The sequence below is a fragment of the Lagenorhynchus albirostris genome, chromosome 17 (genome assembly GCF_949774975.1).
Source record: "Lagenorhynchus albirostris chromosome 17, mLagAlb1.1, whole genome shotgun sequence".
Lineage (NCBI taxonomy): Eukaryota > Metazoa > Chordata > Mammalia > Artiodactyla > Delphinidae > Lagenorhynchus > Lagenorhynchus albirostris.
The window spans coordinates 45382567-45409081 of NC_083111.1; the positions used below are offsets into that span (position 1 = coordinate 45382567).

The 26515-nt window shown below is 36.9% G+C and overlaps 1 protein-coding gene across 3 annotated transcripts in view; it reads left to right on the forward strand.

Annotated features, from left to right (window-relative positions):
- The window catches only part of VPS13B (vacuolar protein sorting 13 homolog B), a 793535-nt gene that overhangs the window by 486055 nt on the left and 280965 nt on the right, over window positions 1–26515 (forward strand). For all 3 annotated transcript variants that reach the window (XM_060128467.1, XM_060128455.1, XM_060128456.1), the window contains exons 32-33: window positions 7115–7241; window positions 10204–10347. In XM_060128467.1, the coding sequence (XP_059984450.1) occupies window positions 7115–7241; window positions 10204–10347 (271 nt within the window). The remainder of the gene's footprint in view (window positions 1–7114; window positions 7242–10203; window positions 10348–26515) is intronic.

A 26515-nucleotide genomic window follows, 5' to 3' on the forward strand; every position in this document is an offset into this window, starting at 1 on the left:
CCATGTCCCCTGCATCGGCAGGCGGACTCTCAACCACTGCGCCACCAGGGAAGCCCATAAATATTTACAATTGTTATATTTTCTTCTTGGATTGATCCCTTGATCTTTATGTAGTGTCTGTCTTTTTCTCTTGTACTAGTCTTTCTTTTATAGTCTATTTTGTCTGATATGAGAATTGCTACTCCAGCTTTCTTCTGATTTCCATTTGCATGGAATATCTTTTTCCATCCCTTCTACTTTCAGTCTGTATGTGTCCCTAGGTCTGAAGTAGGTCTCTTGTAGACAGCATATATACGAGTCTTGTTTTGGTATCCATTCAGCCAGTCTACGTCTTTTGGTTGGAGCATTTAATCCACTTACATTTAAGGTAATTATTTACATATATGTTTCTATTACCATTTTCTTAATTGTTTTGGGTTGGTTATCACAGGTCTTTTCCTTCTCTTGTGTTTCCTGCGTAGAGAAGTTCCTTTAGGATTTGTTGTAAAGCTGGTTTCGTGGTGCTGAATTCTCTTAGCTTTTGCTTGTCTGTAAAGGTTTTAATTTCTCCATCAAATCTGAATGAGGTCCTTGCTGGGTAGAATAATCTTGGTTGTAGTTCTTTCCCCTTTCATCACTTTAAATATGTCCTGCCACTCCCTTCTGGCTTGCAGAGTTTCTGCTGAAAGATAAGCTATTACCCAATGGGGAGTCCCATACATGTTATTTGTTGTTTTTCCCTTGCTGCTTTTAATATTTTTTCGTTGTATTTAATTTTTGATAGTTTAATTAATATGTGTCTTGGCGTGTTTCTCCTTGGATTTATCCTGTATTGACTCTCTTTGCTTACTTGATTAACTATTTCTTTTCCCATATTAGGGAAGTTTTCAACTATATTCTCTTCAGATATTTTCTCAGTCCCTTTCTTTTTCTCTTCTTCTTCTGAGACCCCTATAATTCGAATGTTGGTGTGTTTAATCTTGTCCCAGAGGTCTCAGACACTGTCCTCAATTCTTTTCATTCTTTTTCCTTTATTCTGCTCTGCAGTACTTATTTCCACTATTTTATCTTCCAGGTCACTTCTCCGTTCTTCTGCCTCAGTTATTCTGCTATTGATTCCTTCTAGAGAATTTTTAATTTCATTTCTTGTGTTGCTCATCATTGTTCATATGCTCTTTTGTTCCTCTAGGTCCTTATTAAACATTTCTTGTATTTTCTCCATTCTATTTCCAAGATTTTGGATCATGTTTACTATCATTACTCTGAATTCTTTTTCAAGTAGACTGCCTATTTCCTTTCATTTGTTTGGTCTGGTGGGTTTTTACCTTGCTCTTTCATCTGCTGTGTATTTCTGTGTGTTGTCATTTTGCTTAACTTACTGTTTGGGGGTCTCCTTTTCGCAGGCTGCAGGTTCGTAATTCCCATTTTTTTTGGTGTCTGTCCCCAGTGGCTAAGGTTGGTTCAGTGGGTTGTATAGGCTTCCTGGTGGAGGGGACTAGTGCCTGTTTTCTGGTGGGTGAGGCTGGGTCTTGTCTTTCTCCTGGGCAGGTCCATGTGTTGTGGTGTGTTTTGGGGTGTCTGTGGCCTTATTATGATTTTAGGCAGCCTCTCTGCTAATGTATGGGGTTGTGTTCCTGTCTTGCAAGTTGATTGACATAGGGTGTGCAGCACTGGAGCTTGTTAGTCATTGAGTGGAGCTGGGTCTTGGCGTTGCAATGGAGATCTCTGGGAGATTTTCACTGTTTGATATTACGTGGTGCTGGGACGTCTTTGGTGGACCAGTGTCCTGAAGTTGGCTCTCCCACCTCAGCGGCCCAGGCCTGACACCTGGCCAGAGCACCAAGACCCTGCCATCCACATGGCTCAGAATAAAAGGCTGAAAAAAAGAAAGAGAAAAATAAATAAATAAAATAAAGTTATTAAAAATAAAAAAGATTAAAAAGTATTAAGAAAAGAAAAGAAAGAAAGAAGAGAGCAACCAAACCAAAAAACAAATCCACCAGTAATAACAACCACTAAAAACTATACTAAAAAAACAAAAACAAAAAACAGAACCTTAGGATAAATGGTAAAATCAAAGCTATACAGACAAAATCACACAGAGACACATACACGTACACACTCACAAAAAAACAAAAAGGGAAAATATATATATATATATCATTGCTCCCAAAGTCCACTGCCTCAATTTGGAATGAATCATTGTCTCTTCAGGTATTCCACAGATGCAGGTTACATCAAGTTGATTGTGGAGATTTAATCCGCTGCTCCTGAGGCTACTGGGAGAGATTTTCCTTTCTCTTCTTTGTTTGCACAGCTCTTGGGGCTCACCTTTGCATTTGGCCCCACCTCTGCATGTAGGTCACCTGAGGGCGTCTGTTCTTCGCTCAGACAGGACTGGGTTAAAGGAGCTGCTGATTAGGGGGCTCTGGCTCACTCAGTCTGTGGGGAGGGAGGGGTACGGATGCGGGGTGAGCCTGCGGCGGCAGAGGCCGGTTGCACCAGCCTGAGGCGCACCATGCGTTCTCCCGGGGAAGTTGTCCCTGGATCACGGGATCCTGGCCGTGGCGGGCTGCACAGGCTCCCGGAAGGGGGTTGTGGATAGTGACCTGTGCTCGCACACAGGCTTCTTGGTGGCTGCAGCAGCAGCCTTAGTGTCTCATGCCCGTCTCTGGGGTCTGCGCTGATAGCCGCGGCTCACGAGCGTCTCTGGAGCTCCTTTAAGCTGCGCTCTTAATCCCCTCTCCTCACACACCAGGAAACAAAGAGGGAAGAAAAAGTCTCTTGCCTCTTCAGCAGTTCTGACCTGTTTCCCAGACTCCCTCCCGGCTCGCTGTGGCACACTGGCCCCCTTCAGACTGTGTTTAGGCAGCCAACCCCAGTCCTCTCCCTGGGATCCGACCTCCGAAGCCCAAGCCTCAGCTTCGAGACCCCGCCCACCCTGGCAGGTGAGCAGACAAGCCTCTCGGACTGGTGAGTGCTGGTCAGCGCCGGTTCTCTGTGAGCGAATCTCTCCGCTTTGCCCTCCGCACCCCTGTTGCTACGCTCTCCTCCGTGGCTCCGAAGCTGCTTCCCCCCACTCAACCCTGCGTCTCCGCCAGTGAAGGGGCTTCCTAGTGTGTGGAAACCTTTCCTCTTTCACAGCTCCCTCCCACTGGTGCAGGTCCTGTCCCTATTCTTTTGTCTCTGTTTTTTCTTTTTTCTTTTACCCTTCCCAGATACGTGGGGAGTTTCTTGCCTTTTGGGAGGTCTGAGGTCTTCTGCCAGCGTTCAGTAGGTGTTCTGTAGGAGTTGTTCCACATGTAGATGTATTTCTGATGTATTTGTGGGGAGGAAGGTGATATCCACGTCCTACTCCTCCACCATCTTGAAGGTCTCCTCCCATTTTTACTTTTTGAAGTAAAGTATTACCCACATGTTCATAGGAGCCCTTGCATATTTTGATTTGTGATTCATCAAACATGAGATTTTTCCAGAATTGTACCTGAAATCATAAACAAGAATGTGGAAGGAAAGCATTTTCTTTGTTTTTACTCTTCCACCTGAAAACCATCACTTTTGTCTTTATTTGTAAGGATGTCAAGCTAATGCCTAAGCAAAATTATAAAACAGAAGTTAGTCTAATTCCCATAGTTTATCGATTAATGCCTGGGGTGATCTAAACCTTCTTGAATTGTATGATTTTATAATAATCCCCTTAAACTTTTTCATGGGTTTACGTGAGAGAATGTGTTTTCTCCTGCTGCTTAAAGTACCTGGGAACTGAGTATGAAGGGAAAAGGTGACCTGGTACAGCAGGAAGGAGCAGTTAGTTTATACTTCCCAACAGCCAGCAAATATTTTCTACCTTATATATTGGCTGAAGGTATCCTTGGCAACTTGAAAAGGTGACATAGAGGTTAAAGGATAAAGATGTGTCTTGTCCAGCCTTACTCTTCTTTATATCTTAGCATAGTTACTGCAGACAATAGGTACTCAAAATCTCATAAAGTATTTAAGTTGAATATAATCATCATAATCATATATCATACGTTTTATTTCAATTGCATTAGAACGTCACCAGATAGTGTTCCTCTTGGAAGGAAAAGAAAAAACCACACACACACACATACACACACACTAAAATGATCTTCAACTCTTAACTAAATATTTGATTTTTAAAGTTACCTTACAAATCAAATGACTTATCCTTATGACTATCTAAAAATAAGAGAAATCTGTAAAAATAGGTATAGTTAATAAAATTATAACCAATAATTTTCTGAAAAGTATGTTATATATATTGTTTAGAATAAATGTGTTTGAATATTACTGTTTTTTACATTTAGGAATATCCACTCTAAGGGATTATCTCAGTTGATTACCACAAGTCTTAAGTATCTTCTGGTCTATATTTCTCTGTAGTATTTCTAGTTTACTAATTTTTTCTTAAGTTATATCTAAAATTCTGTTTATCCATCTATTATATGTTTAATTTTAATAACTACATTTTTTATTTCTGGATACTCTGTTTGGTTGTTTTTCAAATCCGTTTTACCTTTTTTGATAGTACCTTGGTTTTTTCCTCCTGTTTTTCATTCCATCCTATATGTCTTTAATGATTTTAAAGAAATTTATTGTATTTTCCATATGTGGAAATTCCATTATCAGAAGTTCTTGGTAATGAATTTGATAATGGTGTTGAATTCTCCTCTTGCTAAAAAAAAAATTTTTGGAGTGCATATAAAATCTGTGATTGGGAGTTTATCTTTAGTGGTCTTTGTTCCTGGGAATCCTTTCTGTCGGTTTGAAAGCATATTTTTCCAAAGAGGTTTTACATCTATTTCTGACTGATGCCCTGGGGTTATCAAAGGTCTGATGCCACTTTTATATGAATAACTCAATATGGGTATTCCTGGACCAACACAAGTAATATAAGTTACAGCTTCCAAACACACATGGGGTATTCCCATTATTTTTAATTTTCTCATTATTTTTATTTTAATTTTTAAGTTGAAAAAGCAGGGAGATCTCTGTTTTTTCAATAATCCCTCGTGCCAAATCAGGCAAACTTCCTTGTTTTTTTCTATTTCTGATTGGAAGTTGTTTTTCTGACCTTTTAATGGCCCCAGATCTAAGTTGGCAGCTCGTTTCAAAATCCTTGCCTGTCAGGGATGTAAGGATTAGCCTGTTGTCTCAATATGGCCATTAAAAATCTATTCCCTTGGTTTACTGAGAGTGGGTAGGACCCTGAAGTCATTAACAATGTCAGTTAATACTTTGAGTTTTACTTCCCTCTTTTGTTAGTTTACTAGATTATTATCTAGTAAAATATTAGCAGAATTTAATTCTTGTTGTAGTTATTTCTTCAGTGTTTATTTTTACTTTCTTTTGCATTCATCCTTGAAAATACTTGAATCTATAAAAAAGTTTTTATGATTTAAAAAATATGTATCCTTAACTCACATACTTACCAGAGATAATACAAAAGAAATTTTAGCGCTCTATACCAGTAAAGTTCTAGTTTTATAAGACTGTTGACTTAAAAAACTTTAAAAAATGTTTTCTAACATCATAGGTCTTCCATATATTGTTTTACTTACTGATTTAATTCACATAGTGGGAAAAAATTATGATACAAACAAGTACTTTTTTTTCCCCATCAGTGCTTCAGCTAAGGTTTGCTCTTAGTTGGTTCCCTGCCATGTTTTCCATTTTAAGGTATTTTTAATACATCGTATATTTTAGCACTCCCCTATGAGAGCACATCAGATGTTACATGTTTCTCACATTGGTCATTTTATGGAATTTGAGCTATTAGGCTATAATTGTGGTGTCTCTCAGGATCTCAGCCCTTCCTCTGTGTTCAGATTTTAATACTTCTTCCTGTTACCCTCTATTCACTAGATCTCTTAATTCTTTAAAATTGACTTTCTTGAAATCCAATACTTATGTGTCACAGAACCAGATGATCCAATTTGCTTTTTTGGCAGACACCATAGAAAGCTCTGCCCATTGCACAGTTTCAACAAAAGATACTAGTACTCTCTAGACTACTCTGGTAGAAAAGGATGTAGACAGACTTGAGTTTTATCTAGGCTTTTTCATGAGATGATTTATGCCAATTCTCTGATCTCAACTTGGTCATTTTATAATGAAAGAGAATAATAGGGACATATTTATAAGGAATATTAAATTAATGGTTCCAAGGAACTTTTGAGGTACGGCTTGCTAATAAAACATAGAACTGTATTATTTCATGAAATGAAAACTAAGAATATGGGTAGTAGACTTGAAGATCTGCACTAGCGCAAGCTTTGGTTTCTCAATAATATTTTCCAATTTTATTTTCTACGATGAACGCAATACTTCCTTTGAAATTATTAGCAATTAGCAATTTTGAATGTAGAGTAGGAATAGTGTGCTAAATAACTGATCAAAAGGTGAGAATGTATAAAGAAGAATTAAAATAGAGGTCAAATGCTGCTGTGTTATCAACTTGCCCTGTGGGCCCAGTTGTGGAACTTTTGTTCCAACTGGGTGGCCTTAGCCCAGTCCCTGAACTTCATTTCCTCATAGATAATGTGGGGCCAGTAATGTTCCTTACTTCACATCCAGGGTTGCTGTGAAGAAGAATTCAGTATCAAAGTCACAAAAGCCATTTCACAAACTGTAAAGGCAGTCATAATCTATGAACTCAGATAGTTCTTAGAGTTAAAAAAAAAAGTCAAAGATTAAGAGGATATGCGTGTGAACCTACTGAGATTGGAAAGATGGCAGTTGTGAAGCAGAATGTCAGAAATATTAAAACTAGGAAATTAAAAATGATCACAAAATAGTAAGATTATTTTTGGTAGCAAGAGAGATCCTAAACTGTAAAAACAAAAGGAATTAAAATAGAAAAAGTAATTTATTGAAATGTCCTAGGATGCTACTAATATGAAATTGATTAATTACGTCTGAATTTCTCAGTGATTTTTTATATGAATCTGAAGAATTGAAGTTACAGAATTATGATTATAAAATGTACAGATAGACACACTCAAAATAATAATGTAATTTTGTCATACATGTTTGTAGTACAGAGACTTGTACAAATTTAATGAAAATTATCCTTAAAAATGAAAAAGCTAATAATTTTTACTTTATCTTTTAGCATACGGAGGCATCAAGAAAGAAGAGCAATTTTGACTCCCATTTTAACAGATTTCTCTGTCCGAATAACTGGAGCACCTGCCATCATTTTCACCAAAGGAATTTCTCCAGAAAATATGCACACTGAGGTTAGAAATTAATTTAGCTTTTATTTTAGTCTAAATGATGGAGCAGCTTTTCTTGTGTGTTAGGAGTTTTCATAGTTTCCGTGCATAGGATATCAAATTAGCTTATTATTAATAAGTTATTATTGTAGCTAATAATTATTAAGCACTTTATAGTACTATTTAGGTATTGCTTTTCATGTAATAACTCATTTAATCCTTATAATAATCCTATTAACTTCTCCTACTGTCCTCGTTTTGTAGATGAGGAAACTGAAGCATAAAGAGTTAACTTGTCTAAATAGTCACAAATAGTAAGAAGCAGAACATGGTGTGAAGCTAACTGGTCTGCCTCCTGGCCATACACTCCTGACCTCTACGGCCTCTTTCTAATGAAAGCAACAATAATATTGACAGATCACTTAGGGTTCTCACATGGATTACCTTAGAAAGAGAGTTCTACATGAATTAACTTATTTACTCTTCACAGAATCCATATGAGGTAGATATTATTAGTATACATATTTTATAGATGAGGAAACTGAGATCAAAAGAAATTAAGTAACTTGACCAATCTTACTCGCCAGTTACTAACGGATCCAGGTTTGAAGTCTAATCACTATGGTATACTGCCTCCATGACTAGAATAGAAATGTAATAATAATGTGATCCATCATAACTTTAAAAATATTCTTCATAAAAGTTTGTTATGCTAAAAACTTTATAAACTTTTTGATCATTCACAGAGTTATAGGCAGTTGTTATAAAAAGTTCAGAAAAATTAGGCACAGATTAAATATATTATTAATCTAAGGTGATAAAAGTTTACATCATTCTTTGAGTTTTTAAAAAGCAATATTTTGGGGCTTCCCTGGTGGCGCAGTGGTTAAGGTGTAATCCTGAGAGACTCACATGGTGTTGCACAAGTATGTTTTGTGACAGGCAATAAATCTTGATAATTCTTAAGTCCAAAGGACTTGCTCCTGATCTTCCTGAGGATCTCTATCATTTAATTAAGAAAGCTGTTGCTGTTCGAAAGCATCTCGAGAGAAACAGAAAGGATAAAGATGCCAAATTCTGTCTGATTCTGATTGAGAGCCGTATTCACCAGTTGGCTCGATATTACAAGACCAAACGAGTCCTCCCCTACAACTGGAAATACGAGTCATCCACAGCCTCTGCCCTGGTTGCATAAATTTGTCTGTTGTACTCAAGCAATAAAATCATTGTTTAACTAGAAAAAAAAAAAAAATGCAGGGGACACGAGTTGGATCCCTGGTCCGGGAAGATTCCACATGCCGCGGAGCAACTAAGCCTGTGTGCCACATCTACTGAGCCTGCGTGCCACAACTACTGCAGCCCGTGCATCTAGAGCCCGTGCTCCACAACAAGAGAAGCCACCACAATGAAGAGCAGCCCCCGCTTACCGCAACTAGAGAAAGCCCACACGCAGCAACGAAGACCCAATACAGCCAAAAATAAAAATAAATAAATAAATTTATATAAAAAACAAAAAAAATATTTTGTATGTGTTATCTTATTTGATGTTTATAATTGCCCTATAGGGAAAGTTAGGTTAGGCAGGATATCTTTATATCCACAAAAGGTGTATAAAAATTAAGTCTACTTATATCTTTCAGTTACTAAGTAACACAATTGGTTGAAAATACACAAATATATTCCCTTCATCATTACTTGAGGAATAAAATAAGAATTCTAACTATAATGAGTAAATTTTGGAAACTTTTTGGGGGGAAAGTTTATTTAACCAGAAAAAGGGGATCATTTCCGACATGCTGTTCTTTATGGCTTTATTAAAAGCTGCTCTAAGCTGTGTAGTTTGTATTTGGACCCATCATAAGTCTCCTTAAATCCATTCTCTTGGATGACACTATTAAGGAGAAGGTTTGTTGGACATTTCCAAGCATTTGAACATTGTCCACATGCACTTCATGACAAGAGGCAGGGCTTCTGCTTATTAAGTGAAACTTCTGGATTGTTTTTCATTTCTGTTTTCCTTCCCTGAATGGTTTTCCAGCAATGAATGTTCAAATGACTCAGTTATGCAGCACAACACCAGTTAAGTAGTGGACAGCTACCTAATGCTGCCAAGATTTTAGCAGTTTAAAGAAGTGAAATTAATTAGTCTAGCTACCTTTGACTTCAGCACTCCATTTTGTTATAAATCATTTGGAGTGTATCCTTTGGAGAATACTCAGACCATACCACTTGTGACTGTAATTGCTGCCTATAGTTGCCTATTTACATCTGTCTGCCCACCTAGATTGTAACCTTCTCAAGAGCAGATTGCTGTTCAAGGCCAGCCTCACTCTCTGTTGTTTTTTTTTTTTTTTTTTGCGGTACGCGGGCCTCTCACTGTTGTGGCCTCTCCCGTTGCGGAGCACAGGCTGCAGACGCGCAGGCTCAGTGGCCATGGCTCACGGGCCCAGCCGCTGCGGCATGTGGGATCATCCCGGACCGGGGCACGAACCCGTGTCCCCTGCATCGGCAGGAGGACTTTCAACCACTGCGCCACCAGGGAAGCCCTCACTCTCTGTTTTATTCCTAGCACTCTAGTATGCTGCATGCTACTTGGGAGATGCTCACTAAATATTGATCCGTCTGAGTGGGTGAACAAGATTATGCTAAAGAATTGCATCATTGCCTACATATTGAAACAATGATAGTAGTTTGACGTATGAAAAGCCAAATGTATATGAAATGGTGAAAAATTCTTATTGTTAGTGTGTTTCCCTGTAACTAGCACATGGCCTGGTGCACAGCAGGCCCTCATAAATGTTTATTAAATTAATCCATTAAACTGTTGAGTGACCATGCTCACCATTTCTGCTATTCTCATTAACATGTGAACTCAAGTCCCAGGAGAATTCACCAACATCGTAAAAGTCTAATAAGTAAGAATGATAAATGATCATCTAATGGCTATCATGTTTCTTTATCTCTATTCAACCTTTTTTTCCTTCAGGAGATTTTAGTGTGTGGCCACTCCTTGGAAGTGAATATAACCACAAACCTGGACTTCTTCCTAAGTGTGGCTCAAGTTCAACTCTTACATCAGTTAATAGTAGCAAATATGACTGGAGTGGAACCATCAAGCAAAGCCACAGAGGTAACTATTACCTGATTTTGATTAGGCTTACTGCATTTGTGCCAACTTTACATTGATAATAGGAAAACAAAAATTAAATGCTTTCTGCTAGTTATTCTATATTTAATTTTATTCATAATATGGGCATAAATCATTTTGGATTGGTGTTCTTTATTTTTGAAATTTGTTTGGTCTCGTTCCCTGTAATTTATCATGCACCTTCACAAAATTGCTGTGGCCCAGCCCCAGAAAAGCCTCTGTTAAAAACATGATTTTATTGCCCTGCTGCAATTTTTAAAGTGCAGTGCACAAAACCTGGTGTAGCTTTCACTTACTCAGATACATTACAGGGACAGGGCCTCTTTTGGAAGTGAACTTTGTGAGAGTACTGTGGGAATATCTTCAATAAATAACTTCTAAAGCATTCGTTTCCCATGCTCAGTGAAGAATGGACACAATCAAAAAACTTGAATGCCTGCCTAGAATTTTAATTTTGATCCAGTGTTCATTGGAAGCCTACATTGTAACCACAAAGCATGTCAGCATGAAACAAAGAAAGCTGCTTGTTAGATGCTTCTCAAAATATTTTTTCTTTGCTTTTTGTTTCCGTACTTCTATAATCATATCTGTACTTAGAATAAATCTTTTATAAAATCTCTAGTGAAGAAACTGTTTATCTTTGAAAAAGGCATTGCTTATATTTTTGTCATGAGCTATGCAGAAGGCTCTACGTGCTATTAAGGAGGAAGGGAAGGAGGAGGTGTTCACTGAGAGCCACTTGATGCTAAGCAAGCGTGCCAGGTACTTTTATGTAAGTTAACTCATATATCTTCAAGCATGTTATTACAACCACACTGTGAGGTACATGTGAACATTATCACCGTTTTACAGATTATGATATTGTGACTCAGAGGTAATAAGTGACCTGTCTGAGATCATACACACATAACTAAAAAATGGTGGATCTGAGGTTTTAATTTAAGTCTTTCAAATCAGTGCTTTTTTCATTCTGCCGTGGTTGCTGTACTATAATTGTTACATTAGTCTGAATCACCTTTATTTTTTCAATTATTTAAAAATGATAAAGCTTTTAACTTTCATAAAGAAAAATTCTCTAACTATATCATCTTTTACCACCCATGATTTGTTTGCTCAGTATCTTTTCTAAAAGGACTATAAAGCTGTATACTCTTCAAAATATTGACTTTTTCCCCAATGTATTTTAGACAATCCGTAAGAATATAAATATATGATATGAAAATAAGCAGAGCAAAAATATTTCCCCATGGCATTTTCAATGAAGTCCTTGAAGCAAGTTGGGTTGGAAACAAATTCCTATATTATTTGTGCCAATTTTATGAATCTATCATGTCAGTGAAATCTAACTCACGGATTTATTTTTTATTTTTTATTTTTTTTACATCTTTATTGGAGTATAATTGCTTTACAATGGTGTGTTAGTTTCTGCTTTATAACAAAGTGAATCAGCTGTACATATACATATATCCCCATATCTCCTCCCTCTCACGTCTCCCTCCCCCGCCCAGGTGGTCACAAAGCACCGAGCTGATCTCCCTGTGCTATGTGGCTGCTTCCCACTAGCTATCTATTTTACGTTTGGTAGTGTACATATGTCCATGCCACTCTCTCTCACTTTGTCCAGCTTACCCTTCCCCCTCCCCATGTCCTCAAGTCCACTTTCTACATCTGCGTCTTTATTCCTGTGCTACCCCTAGGTTCTTCAGAACCTTTTTTTTTCCTTTTTTTTTATATTCCATATATATGTGTTAGCATATGGTATTTGTTTTTCTCTTTCTGACTTACTTTACTCTGTATGACAGACTCTGTGTCCATCCACCTCACTACAAATAACTCAATTTTGTTTCTTTTTATGCCTGAGTAATATTCCATTGTATATATGTGCCACATCTTCTTTATCCATTCATCTGTTGATGGACACTTAGGTTGCTTCCATGTCCTGGCTATTGTAAATAGAGCTGCAATGAACATTGTGGTACATGACGCTTTTTGAATTATGGTTTTCTCAGGGTGTACGCCCAGTAGTGGGATTGCTGGGTCGTATGGTAGTTCTATTTTTAGTTTTTTAAGGAACTTCCATACTGTTCTCCATAGTGGCTGTATCATTTACATTCCCATCAACAGTGCAAGAGGGTTCCCTTTTCTCCACACCCTCTCCAGCTTTTATTCTTTGTAGATTTTTTGATGATGGCCATTCTAACTGGTATAACTCACAGATTTCTGATGTGTTTTAGGAATTTATAGAACTTAGCAAGTTGATTGCTATTTACCTACCTGCTTCTAATGCCTTTTAGTAGGGTCTGATTTGAGTAAATAAGGCACACTCAGAGTTAGATTTCTAACAACTCTCACCTGAATGTCAAGTCATTCCTCACAGTTCCATAAATGAGCTAGGATTGTTTTTGTTGTTTTAAAAATGTGTCTGTGGTCCTTATTCCTTCTTGGAGATGATACTAAAAGTACAGACAATATACTGAAATACAGTAGAGACAATACACTGAAGAATGATTAGGATGGCAAATTTTATTTTATGTGTTCTACCACAACTGAAAAAAAAAGTACAGACTCTCTGAAGACAATTTGGTCCTATCCCCAGCCTCAGTGGGGTATGTCTGTGAAATTTCAATATTAAAAAAAAAAGACTTTCTGTGAACTAGAAGAATGTCTTTCTATTCATAAATGAGTAGCACAACTCATATCTGATAGTCTAAGAACATAAAGATATTGTAAGAATTGGTATAATTTCTTCCTTAAATATTTGATAGAATTCACCAGTGACCCATCTAGGCCTGATGCTTTCTGTTTTGGAAGGTTATTAATTATTGATTCAATTTCTTTAATATATGTAGGCCTATTCAAATGCTCTTATTTCTTCTTATGTGAGTTTTGTTAGATTCTGTCTTTCAAGGAATTGGTTCATCTTCCTGAAATGGTTATCAAATTTGTGAGCTTGGTCATAGTATTCCTTTATTATTCTTTTAATTTCCATAAAATCTGTAGTTATGTCCCCTCTTTCATTTCTGATGTTAGTAATTTGATTCCTCTCTTTTGGCTTTTTGTTTGTTTGCTTGTTTTTTGGTTTTTTGTTTTTATTTTTTTTGTTAGCCTGGCTAGAGGCTTATTAATATTATTGATCTTTTTAAGGAATCAACTTTTGGTTTTATTTGCTTTATTGGATTTTCTGTTTTCAATTTCATTGATTTAATTATTTGCTCTAATTTGCTCTAATGCTCTAATTATTTCTTTTTTCCTGCTTACTTTTGATGGCGTTAATATTTTCAAACAGTTTTTCACAAGGTTTCTTTTGAAACATTAATTCTAAAAATTATTCAAGAACATGAAAAGGAGATTTTGTTAGTAGAGGAAGCATATCTACACTGTTAACAAAGGGGAAGAAAGATGGACAGATATTTGGAAATTGAAGTGAAAACAGTGAAACAATCTAAGGATTATTACTGGAACCAATATTTAATATTAATTTTAATTATATAGACAACTAACACATAATAAAACTTTCAAGTATATAGCTAAAAGAGAAGCACTTCTGGCAATAAAATGACCAGCTCATGGTTTAAGCAAATTGCCTCCCATGTTGATTAAAACTTTTCCAATATTTTTGCTCTAAAAATGTACTCATTGCTTAGTGATCAAGCAGCCTGTATTTGTACACTTTGGTTTTCAGTGTTTCCTTCAAGTGTTAGGACTTCCATGATTGCTGGTTCCCAGAATATTCAATTCTTCATTTTAAATTAACCTTTTTTTGGTCTCTATACATATTATGATAGGCTGAGAAAGTACATGAGAAAAAACATTTAGTATTCAAAAAGCCAAAATTAATTCTATATTACAAAGTACATGTCCTTCTATATTTTATTCTATAGTTCATGTCTTTGTGATAACATCTGTCTCTATGGTACTAGTACAACAGGAATGTTATTTGGGTTTCTTACATTCTAGTTCCCTGCCATTTACATGAGGTGGGAGTTAACCTCCTAGATAACTTCATAGTCAAATCTAAATGTACAATTCTAATTTTTCTCCAAAAATAGAGCTCTACTACTCATCCTTGGTTTCTTTCCCAATGTTTAGCAGGGCAAAATTGGTTTACTCTTTAGAAGATTCTTTACCTTCTTATAAAGTGCTCTAGGTCCCATAAAGGCCCAATTATATAAAAGTGGTTGTTAGTAATATAATCATAACATTCATGCAAGAAGAATTAACAAGGGAGATAGTTCAGTTACATGTACCACTAAATGTCAGGAAACTTTTTAAAGAGAATATGACTAAATGAAGAGTTAAAGTATTTTAATTTGTGCAAGTCTGTTTATGGGCTAATAATGCAGACCATTTTTATATGATATCAAAAAGAAACTAAACATCATTTTAAGTATTCCTAAAGCTATTGGCATGCAGGACATTATAAGGAGTTGTTAAAAAATAAAACAAAAATTTCTACTTTTTTAACATTTTATTCCAGTTGCAGTCACCCCCAAAACAAAAATACACCATAAAAAAAGATAATTTGTATAGAATGATTATAATTTGTATCAGAGTGATTTAAACTGAGATGAAAGCTGAGTAACCTATCTGAACTCTATAAACTTATAAACAGTATAGATAAGATACTAAAACTAGCCTGTTTACTTGAAACGCTTAATTTTTTTAATAATGCAATGTTACTTTTATCGAAGTAGTGCATGAATTTTAACAACCAAATGTTGCTAAACTAAATATATCAGAATAGTGTCAGTACACTGACATCCCCACTTCATCCTGCTTAGCCATTTTTAACTCTGTAAGCCTTGTCTTCTAGTATTTATCCCATCTTTCTGAATAAAATGAATAGACTACCATCTCTTGATTTACTCATTTTAGTATTACCTATTCACTTGCTGTTTACTGTAGGTGAAGATTCTGTCCCTTTTACACTTCTCTTCCACTCTTACATTTTCCCAGTATTCTTATATCATGTTTTTAAAGTCAGTATGAATTGTTTTCATTATAAAGACTATGTAAATATTGTTCATTGCTTAGTGAAGTAATATGATGTGATTATATTTCCTCTCTTTATAGTCTTCTGTTTTTCTTAAAGTTAATCATTGCCACATTCTTTTTATTTGCTCATTTTTTTTTGTTTTTTTTTTTAAATCTCTACCTCTTCCCTCATTCTCTCCAACCTGCCCCAAACCCTCACCAGTAACTCTACATAATGCCTGGCAATTTAATTTTTCACACTTTGAAACTTATAAAATAATGTCAACTCTGTTTTTACCCTTGGAACCATTTTTCATGAAGTCTTCATTTTGCCTTTTCCTTTCTGGACCAGTAGTTCTCTAGACCTGCTACACACTTGACACAACTGAGCCAGATGAGAGTAGGTTGTGATTTTTGAGGTTAATGGTAGAGTGTTGGGAAATTATAGGGTATCAAGTAAGTAATGTTTTTCCTATGAATATAAATTAGTAAAACCGCCAATATCTTTATCCCACCATTCTAAAATATTAGGTATTTTGAGTTCCTATATAGAAATAGTATAATAGTATAGAAAAATATTGTAATAGAACTTATTATACATGCCTAATATAGTTTACATCGGTGTTTTTACAATTTGCTATAAAATAGGATATAATACATAAGTTGGACTTTTTTGAGCTATGATTAAGTATATGCCCTAGGAGCGGTGGCGAAGGTTGTTTTTGGTAGTATTATTATTTTAGCTTGGAAAGTATCTGCTTTGGAGTTGTGCTTCATTTTAGGAATGGAAATTCTTGGTTTTTTGTCAATGGTGAAAAATTCTTACAAGGCATACTTAACCAACCTAAGGATTGCTAGGAGTCGTTGGAACTAGGAACTTAAGAGTAAAGAAGAGGGGGGACTTCCCTGGTGGTCCAGTGGCTACAACTCCATGCTCCCAATGCAGGGGGCCTGGGTTCAATCCCTGGTCAGGGAACTAGATCCCACATGCATGCCGCAACTAAAGAGGCCACATGCCGCAGAGAAGATCCCGCACGCCACAACTAAGACCTGGCGCAGCCTAACTAACTAAATAAATATTTTTTAAAAAAGAGTAAAGAAGAGGGGAAGGGACTTTGAGTGGTGGTGTAGAAGCAGATGTTTTCTGGAGTAGAACTTTAGGCAAGATGAGCAAAATAGAGGCTAATATACCTTGAGAACACACGTGAGTGGAGGTAGGGTTTGAAAGCAGGAAATAAGACTGGTTCGGGAGAGGATGTTGACGTTCTGGTCTATCTCAGTGCTTTCTATCTTGAGGTGGACATGAGTGGGAGAGGCCATTTCAGAGGTTACCTATTTCTGTAACCTCTGTAACCTTTCTCCTTTAGAAAAGGAGATAGGAATATTGGATAACATGCATGTGGTGACTTGCCATCAGTGTTACTATGCTGAGTATTTGTTTCCCTTCAGAGGCACCTGGATCGACTACTTGTAACCAGGCAATAAACCCAGGCTCCAATAAAATGTGGATTCAAGCAGAGCCTTAAGTGGACAAGAGGGCCTCTGAGGAAATACCTTGAATTTCTTAAAATCTAGACCTGGAAAAGATATTAAGTATTTTACTACCTGTTCTCTCCAAGGGAAGGACTTCTTAGGTACATTGAGCTATCACACCTGTCTCAGTTTTAGTTAGGCCTTGTAAATGTTAAAAATAGTATAATTTTCTCCTGATAAGCTTACACTTAGAGAGAAACATGCCATAGTTACTTCAAGGTAGATGCTAAACATCAAGAAAACAAGACAAATTTTAATTTTCCAGCCATACTAATATTTATCCCATATGTTGGGTTGGCCAAAAAGTTCGTTTGGATTTTTCCGTAACATCTTAGGAGAAAGCCCGAATGAGCTTTTTGGCCAACCCAATAGATTTCTGGACCAGAAATCCAGTGAATACAGTAAGTTTTCCTAAGGCACTATTAAACTGTCTGTCCTAGTCTTTTTCAGCAGTATTCATTGAGGGCTTACTCTATACCAGATATACTGGCTACAGACTGATAGAGGTATGAAAAATAAACATATTGTGGTCCCTGCACTCTAGGATTTTATAATATGGTTGAAAAATACAACATAGACAAATGGATTTACAACTAAGAACTCAGAGCAGTAAACAAAAAGTGTCAAATAAGCTCTATGGAAAATTAGTGCTATAACAGGTATTCAGAATAGAAGAGAAGACTTTAGGCTAGGTGGTCAGAGATCTAGCTTCATGGAGAAGTTGGGGTTGAATAGGCAGAGAACAGTGACCTGCTTCTTTACTCAGTAAATATTGAACCCTTTCTATGTGTCAAAAACTACTATGGGGCTTCCCTGGTGGCGCGGTGGTTGAGAGTCCGCCTGCTGATGCAGGGGACGCGTGTTTGTGCTCCGTTCCGGGAGGATCCCACATGCCGCTGAGCGGCTGGGCCCGTGAGCCATGGCTGCTGGGCCTGCGCGTCCGGAGCCTGTGCTCCGCAACGGGAGAGGCCACAACAGTGAGAGGCCCGCGTACCGCAAAAAAAAAAAAAAAAAAAACCCTACTATGGATACTAGGGTGACAGCATTAAACAAAGGAGGTGAAGTTTCTGATTTCATATTCTAGTGCTCATATATTCAGTGATATGAAGATTGACACTAATAAACAAATAATTAGATCTAGATCAATGTATATATTGATATCTATATAACTCGTAATACATGATTATATATATGTATATACATACATACATATATACATACATACATACACATATACACACACATCCATGCACATAACTAGTTGCATTCAGCACTTTCTATTTGCCAGAAGTAATTCATGTGGTTACACCTAGCTCTAAGGGAGGCTGGAAATGTAGTCTTTCTAATACAAGGCCATATGCCTTGCTAAAAATTATTTTACCATGAAAAAAGGGGATAATGAATATTGGGGTACAATTGCCAGCCTCAGCAGCAGAGGCTTCAAGGTCACCTGGTAGTCAAAGATAGGATATTCCTTAGAAAGCAGCTTTGGCTCTCTTCAATACTTTGAACATATCCTGAAGTTCTATGCCATATAACATGGCAGAAATAATGTTATCTTGCAAATTGTTCAGTGCTGATATAGGGACAAATATTGTCTTTGTCCAGTGTTTCTTACTCTTTTCATCTGCTAATAGGACTCCCCTTCCTTTGGCTAAACAACATGCTCTTATTTTATGCAGTTTTGATAAAGAGTCCCATTACAGGGTAGACATAAAACACAGGTCTGACTATTTTTTTAAATTAATTAATTAATTAATTTTTATTTTTGGCTGTGTTGGGTCTTTGCTGTGCGCAGGCTTTCTCTAGTTATGGTGAGGGGGGGCTACTCTCCCTTGCAGTGTGTGGGCTTCTCATTGCAGTGGCTTCTCTTGTTGTGGAGCACGGGTTCTAGGCATGTGGGCTTCAGTAGTTGTGGCACGCAGGCTCAGGAGCTATGGCTTGCAGGCTCTAGAGCACAGGCTCAGTAGTTGTGGTGCACGGCCTTACTTGCTCCGCGGCATGTGGGATGTTCCCGGACAAAGGCTCGAACCCATGTCTCCTGCGTTGGCAGGTGGATTCTAAACCCCTGTGCCACCAGGGAAGTCTCCTGACTAATTATTGTATCAATCCCCTTTGCCCAGTTATTGGTCCAGATATGGGCACACTACTCAGGCAAGTGCAGTGTTTCATATGAAAACATTGAGAAGAATAAGCCCTCTCTGCTAGGAATCATTAAGTTCAGATGTAGTCATATTGGAGCTTTCTTTGACCATTGTCTCACTCTTCTCTTTCACTACTATCTCATGAAGGAAATCTGTGTCAAAAGAGAGGAGTTGAACTCACAGAAATAAGCAAAGCTGAAAGAAAGAGAAAGTCTTTGACATCATCTGACTCCCTTGACACAGTTCTAGTCAATGAGATATAAAGAGAAATGTTCTACAGATTTCTAGGAAAGTCTCTATGTTCTTTTTCCTCCTTCTCGGAATAACAACAGTGGAAGTGACTAGCCACTTGGTACCATGTGATGACAAACATGAGGACAAAAGCCATTCACTAAGAGTAGCAAAGTGGGTAGATAAAGTGATCCTGAGATGTGAGTGATATCATGAAGCCACTGCAACCAGCCCTGGACTTTAGGAAAATAAACGTAAGTTGTTAAGCCACTAATATTTGGCTTTCTGTTACATGAGGTCAAACACAATCCTAACTGATACAGACAGTGTTACAGTATTCTGAGGTGGAGATGATAAAACCCAGGGAAAGTACTGAGCACAGAACAGAATTTGATGCTGAATAAATGCTCACAGTATGAATTAATAAATGAATTCCTTAATTCATAGGAAGTCCTATTTCTGTGCATAGAAATAAAAAGATAAGATGTATGCCACATATATATCAAAAGAAGTGGAAGAAATTGATGATTAGCTATATGTTTGATGGAGACAGGTTGGGTACATATTGTGAAAGGCTTTGAATACTAGGCTGAAATGTTTTAAGTAGTAGTAGGCAGTAGAGAGTAGATGAAGTTAGTTGAGCTAGAGAATGACTTCAACAGGTGTGCTTTGAAGCTCAGATCCATTTTAGACTGAACTATTCAACTGTATTAACACACTAATAGTTGATGTGTGATCTTCAGATGTGAATATTATCGTTACCTTTTCTTCTATTCTAACATCATAGAATATGTTATATTCTTTTACAGTATCAGTTTATTTCAGTTAGGACTTGAAATTGCTGTAGCATATAATATCACCTATTGTTTCCAGAAGCTACAATTCTTAAAAAAAAAAACACACTTTTTATTTCTTTATTTTCATTTATTTATTTTTTTCTAACATAACTCCATACTTTATTCAGATTTCCAAGTTTTTACCCTAATGCCGTTTTTTTGTGTTTGTTTTTGTTTTTTTTAAACATCTTTATTGGAGTATAATTGCTTTACAATGGTGGGTTAGTTTCTGCTTTATAACAAAGTGAATCAGCTATACATATACATATATCCCCATATCCCCTCCCTCTTGCGTCTCCCTCCCACCCTCCCTATCCCACCCCTAGGTGGTCACAAAGCACCGAGCTGATCTCCCTGTGCTATGCGGCTGCTTCCCACCAGGTATGGATTTTACATTTGGTAGTATATATATGTACATGCCACCCTCTCACTTTGTACCAGCTTACCCTTCCCCCTCCCTGTGTCCTCAAGTCCATTCTCTTGTAGGTCTACGTCTTTATTCCCGTCCTGCCCCTAGGTTCTTCATGACCTTTTTTTTTTTTTTTTGATTCCATATATATGTGTTAGCATACAGTATTTGTTTTTCGCTTTCAGACTTCTGACAGACTCTAGGTCCATCCACCTCACTACAAATAACTCAATTTCGTTTCTTTTTATGGCTGAGTAATATTCCATTGTATATATGAGCCACATCTTCTTTATCCAATCATCTGTCGATGGACACTTAGGTTGCTTCCATGTCCTGGCTATTATAAATAGAGCTGCAGTGAACATTGTGGTACATGACTCTTTTTGACTTATGGTTTTCTCAGGGTATATGCGCAGTAGTGGGATTGCTGGGTCATATGGTCATTCTATTTGTAATTTTTTAAGGAACCTCCATACTGTTCTCCATAGTGGCTGTATCAACTTACATTCCCACCAACAGTGCAAGAGGGTTCCCTTTTCTCCACACCCTCTCCAGCATTTATTGTTTGTAGATTTTTTGATAATGGCCATTCTGACTGGTGTGAGGTGATACCTCATTGTAGTTTTGATTTGCATTTCTCTACTGATTAATGATGTTGAGCATTCTTTCATGTGTTTGTTAGAAATCTGTATATCTTCTTTGGAGAAATGTCTATCTAGGTCTTCTGCCCATTTTTTGATTGGGTTGTTTGTTTTTTTGATATTGAGCTGCATGAGCGGCTTGTAAATTTTGGAGATTAATCCTTTCTCAGTTTCTTCATTTGCAAATATTTTCTCCCATTCTGAGGGTTGTCTTTTTGTCCTCTTTATGGTTTCCTTTGTTGTGCAAAAGCTTTTGAGTTTCGTTAGGTCCCATATGTTTATTTTCGTTTTTATTTCCATTTCTCTAGGAGGTGGGTCAGAAAGGATCTTGCTGTGACTTATGTCTTAGAGTGTTCTGCCTCTGTTTTCCTCTAAGAGTTTTATAGTGTCTGGCCTTACATTTAGGTCTTTAATCCATTTTGAGTTTATTTTTGTGTATGGTGTTAGGGAGTGTTCTAATTTCATTCTTGCACATGGAGCTGTCCAGTTTTCCCAGCACCACTTATTGAAGAGACTGTCTTTTCTCCATTGTATATCTTTGCCTCCTTTGTCATAGATTAGTTGACCATAGGTGTGTGGGTTTATCTTTGGGCTTTCTATCTTGTTCCATCGATCTCTGTTTCTGTTTTTGTGCCAGTACCATACTGTCTTGATTACTGTAGCTTTGTAGTATAGTCTGAAGTCAGAGAGCCTGGTTCCTCCAGCCCTGTTTTTCTTTCTCAAGATTGCTTTGGCTATTCGGGGTCTTGTGTGTTTCCATACAAATTGTGAAATTCTTTGTTCTAGTTCTGTGAAAAATGCCATTGATAGTTTGATAGGGATTGCAATGAATCTGTAGATTGCTTTGGGTAGTAGTGTCATTTTCACAATGCTGATTCTTCCAATCCAAGAACATGGTATATCTCTCCATCTGTGTCTATCATCTTTAATTTCTTTCATCAGTGTCTTATACTTTTCTGCATACAGTTCTTTTATCTCCTTGGGTAGGTTTATTCCTAGGTATTTTATTCTTTTTCTTGCAATGGTATATGGGAGTGTTTCCTTAATTTCACTTTCAGATTTTTCATCATTAGTGTATAGGAATGCAAGAGATTTCTGTGCGTTAATTTTGTATCCCACTACTTTACCAAATTCATTGATTAGCTCTAGTAGTTTCTGGTAGCATCTTTAGGATTGTCCGTGTATATTATCATGTCATTTGCAAACTGTGACAATTTTACTTCTCCTTCTCCAATTTGGATTCCTTTTATTTCTTTTTCTTCTCTGATTGCTGTGGCTAAAACTTCCAAAGCAGTGTTGAATAATAGCGCTGAGAGTGGGCAACCTTGTCTTTTTCCTGATCTTAGTGGAAATGGTTTCAGTTTTTCACCATTGAGGACGATGTTGGCTGTGGGTTTGTCATATATGGCCTTTATTATGTTGAGGTAAGTTCCCTCTGTGCCTACTTTCTGGAGGGTTTTTATAATAAATGGGTGTTGAATTTTGTCAAAAGCTTTTTCTGCATCTATTGAGATGATCATATGGTTTTTCTTCTTCAATTTGTTAATATGATGTATCACATTGATTGATTTGTGTGTATTGAAGAATCCTTGCATTCCTGGGATAAACTCCACTTGATCATGGTGTATGATCCTTTGAATGTGCTGTTGGATTCTGTTTGCTGGTATTTTGTTGAGGACTTTTGCATCTATGTTCATCAGTGATATTGGTCTGTAGTTTTCTTTCTTTGTGACATCTTTTCTGGTTTTGCTATCAGGGTGATGGTGACCTCATGGAATGAGTTTGGTAGTATTCCTCCCTCTGCTATAGTTTGGAAGAGTTTGAGAGGGATAGGTGTTAGCTCTTCTGTAAATGTCTGATAGAATTCGCCTGTGAAGGCGTCTGGTCCTGGGCTTTTGTTTGTTGGAAGATTTTTAATCAGAGTTTCTATTTCAGTGCCTGTGATTGGTCTGTTTATATTTTCTGTTTCTTCCTGGTTCAGTCTCGGAAGGTTGTGCTTTTCTAAGAATTTGTCCATTACTTCCAGGTTATCCCTTTTTTTGGCATATAGTTGCTTTTAGTAATCTTTCGTGATCCTTTGTATTTCTGCAGTGTCAGTTGTTATTTCTCTTTTTCATTTCTCATTCTATTGATTTGAGTCTTCTCCCTTTTTTTCTTGATGTGTCTGTCTAGTGGTTTTTCAACTTTGTTTACCTTCTCAAAGAACCAGGTTTTAGTTTTATTGATTTTTGCTATAGTTTCCTTCATTTCTTTTTCATTTATTTCTGATCTGATCTTTATGATTTCTTTCCTTCTGCTAACTTCGGGGTGTTTTTGTTCTTCTTTCTCTTATTGCTTTAGGTGTAAGGTTAGGTTGTTTATTTGAGATGTTTCTTGTTTCTTAAGGTAAGATTGTATTGCTATAAACTTCCCCCTTATAACTGCTTTTGCTGCATCCCATAGGTTTCAGGTCATCCTGTTTTCATTGTCATTTGTTTCTAGGTATTTTTTGATTTCCTCTTTGATTTCTTCAGTGATCTCTTGGTTATTAAGTAGTGTATTGTTTAGCCTCCATGTGTTTGTATTTTTTACAGATTTTTCCCTGTAATTGATATCTAGTCTCATAGTGTTGTGGTTGGAAAAGATACTTGATACGATTTCGGTTTTCTTAAATTTACCAACCTTGATTTGTGACCCAAGATATGATCTATACTGGAGAATGTTCCATGAGCACTTGAGAAGAAAGTGTATTCTGTTGTTTTTGGATAGGATGTCTTATGAATTATATGAATTAAGTCCATTTTATTTAATGTATCATTTAAAGCTTGTATTTCCTTATTTCTTTTCATTTTGGGTGATCTGTCCATTGGTGAAAGTGGGGTATTAAAGTCCCCTACTATGAATGTGTTACTGTCGATTTCCCCTTTATGGTTGTTAGCATTTGCCTTGTGTATTGAGGTCCTCCTATGTTGGGTGCATAAATATTTACAATTGTTATATCTTCTTCTTGGATTGATCCCTTGATCATTATGTAGTGTCCTTCGTTGTCTCTTGTAATAGTCTTTCTTTTAAAGTCTATTTTGTCTGATATGAGAATTGCTACTCCAGCTTTCTTTTGGTTTGTATTTGCATGGAATATCTTTTTCCATCCCCTCACTTTCAGTCTGTATGTGCCCCTAGGTCTGAAGTGGGTCTCTTTTAGACAGCATATTTATGGGTCTTGTTTTTGTATCCATTCAGCCAGTCTATGTCTTTTGGTTGGAGCATTTAATCCATTTACATTTAAGGTAGTTATCGATATGTGTGTTCCTCTTACCATGTTCTTAATTATTTTGGGCTTGTTATTGTAGGTCTTTTCCTTCTCTTGTGTTTCCTGCCTAGAGAAGTTCCTTTAACATTTGTTGTAAAGCTGGTTTGGTGGTGCTGGATTCTCTTAGCTTTTGCTTGTCTGTAAAGGTTTTAATTTCTCCATTGAATCTGAATGAGATCCTTGCTGGGTAGAGTAATCTTGGTTGTAGGTTTTTCCCTTTCATCACTTTAAATGTGTCCTGCCACTCCCTTCTCGCTTGCAGAGTTTCTGCTGAAAGATCAGCTGTTAACCTTATGGGGAGTCCCTTGTGTGTTATTTGTTGTTTTTCCCTTGCTGCTTTTAATATGTTTTCTTTGTATTTAATTTTTTATAGTTTGATTAATATGTGTCTTGGCGTGTTTCTCTTCGGATTTAGCCTGTATGGGACTCTCTGAGCTTCCTCGACTTGATTAACTATTTCCTTTCCAATATTAGGGAAGTTTTCAACTATAATCTCTTCAAATATGTTCTCAGTCCCTTTCTTTTTCTCTTCTTCTTTTGGGACTCCTAGAATTTGAATGTTGGTGTGTTTAATGTTGTCCCAGAGGTCTCTGAGACTGTCTCAATTCTTTTCATTCTTTTTTCTTTATTCTGCTCTACAGTAGTTATTTCCACTATTTTATCTTTCAGGTCACTTATCCGTTCTTCTGCCTCAGTTTTTCTGCTATTGACTCCTTCTAGAGAATTTTTAATTTCATTTATTGAGAACACACTTTTTAAACTGATGAAATAGAAGGGTGAGAGGGCTAAGATTGCCCTGAGTTATGTTCAGTTGGCTGCAGTAATTACTCTGTTATTCCTGAATAGCAAGTAATCATCTTATTAAGCCTACTTGCAGAGGTAGTGTACGTAGGAGTAACATGCTCATTTTCAAATCAGTGTTTTAGAGTAAATAAAACTTTTGTACCAAAATAAAAACCATATTTTTAGAGTAAAGAATAGAACCACAGCATTGGGGATCTGAAGGTGGAGGTTCTTTGATGCACACATTACAGATCCTGGAGAGGAATGTGGACAACTTATAACACTAATTGAGTATTTCTTCCTTTGCCTTCTCCTTCCTCCTCTTCCTCCTCCACTTAACCACTTGCTTTTAGGCACTTCGTTAGCACTCCTTTCGTTTCAGTCTCTGGTAACGACTTACTTGGTAACCTGTCCCATGAATGCTTGGTACCTGTTCTTATACTGTCTTTGATAGCCATAAACTATGTTTTTTTAAGGAAAATCTCATTTACACAAAAATTACTTTAATGATCATAAAATATACAGTATTTAGTCGATGTTTCTTCACATTTCTAAAATAATGGATATTTCCACCAATATAAGGTTTCTGTTCCCTCAGAATTTTGCTGTTATTTATTGTGTTTGGGTTCTCTACAACTATTTAAAGAATTAAGAACTACAAAAAGCACTATCTCCAACTGTCTATGAAGCATGATAAAGTTACAGTAAAAAAAAAAAAAAGTTATAGTCAAGCTGGTCAGAAAAGGTACAGGTCCCTTAGCTCCAGCACCAGCTCCACCTTTAATCAGCTCCTGTCCTCTTAAGACTGCTATCCCCTCTCATCTGTGCTTCTCCCCAGGTCTCCTCTCTCTGTACCATATTTATATTTCTTCTTGACTGTGCTAAGTTATATGCCTTCTCTCTGACTTTGAATTCTGTCTCTTTGATAATTGCTCCTTTCTCACATATTTTTCTCGAATTTCCAGTGCTGTCTTTTAATACCATATTCCTCATGACCTACAAAAATGTTCATCTATAATGTGAAAGCACTAGGAAAACAAGTTATAACTAATACATTATTGTCTCTTCTGAGTCAAAATATAAATGAGCTAGCTGTTCAAAATAACTGAGGGTCGATGATTTGCTTGGTTTCCTATCTGACAGTTCGTACTTTTCTACCAAGCAAACTTTTGGGCTTTCAGTTACTTTTATATAAAAGAATCAGCCTTGGGCTTCCCTGGTGGCGCAGTGGTTGAGAGTCCGCCTGCTAATGCAGGGGACACGGGTTCGTGCCCCGGTCCGGGAAGATCCCACGTGCTGCAGAGTGGCTG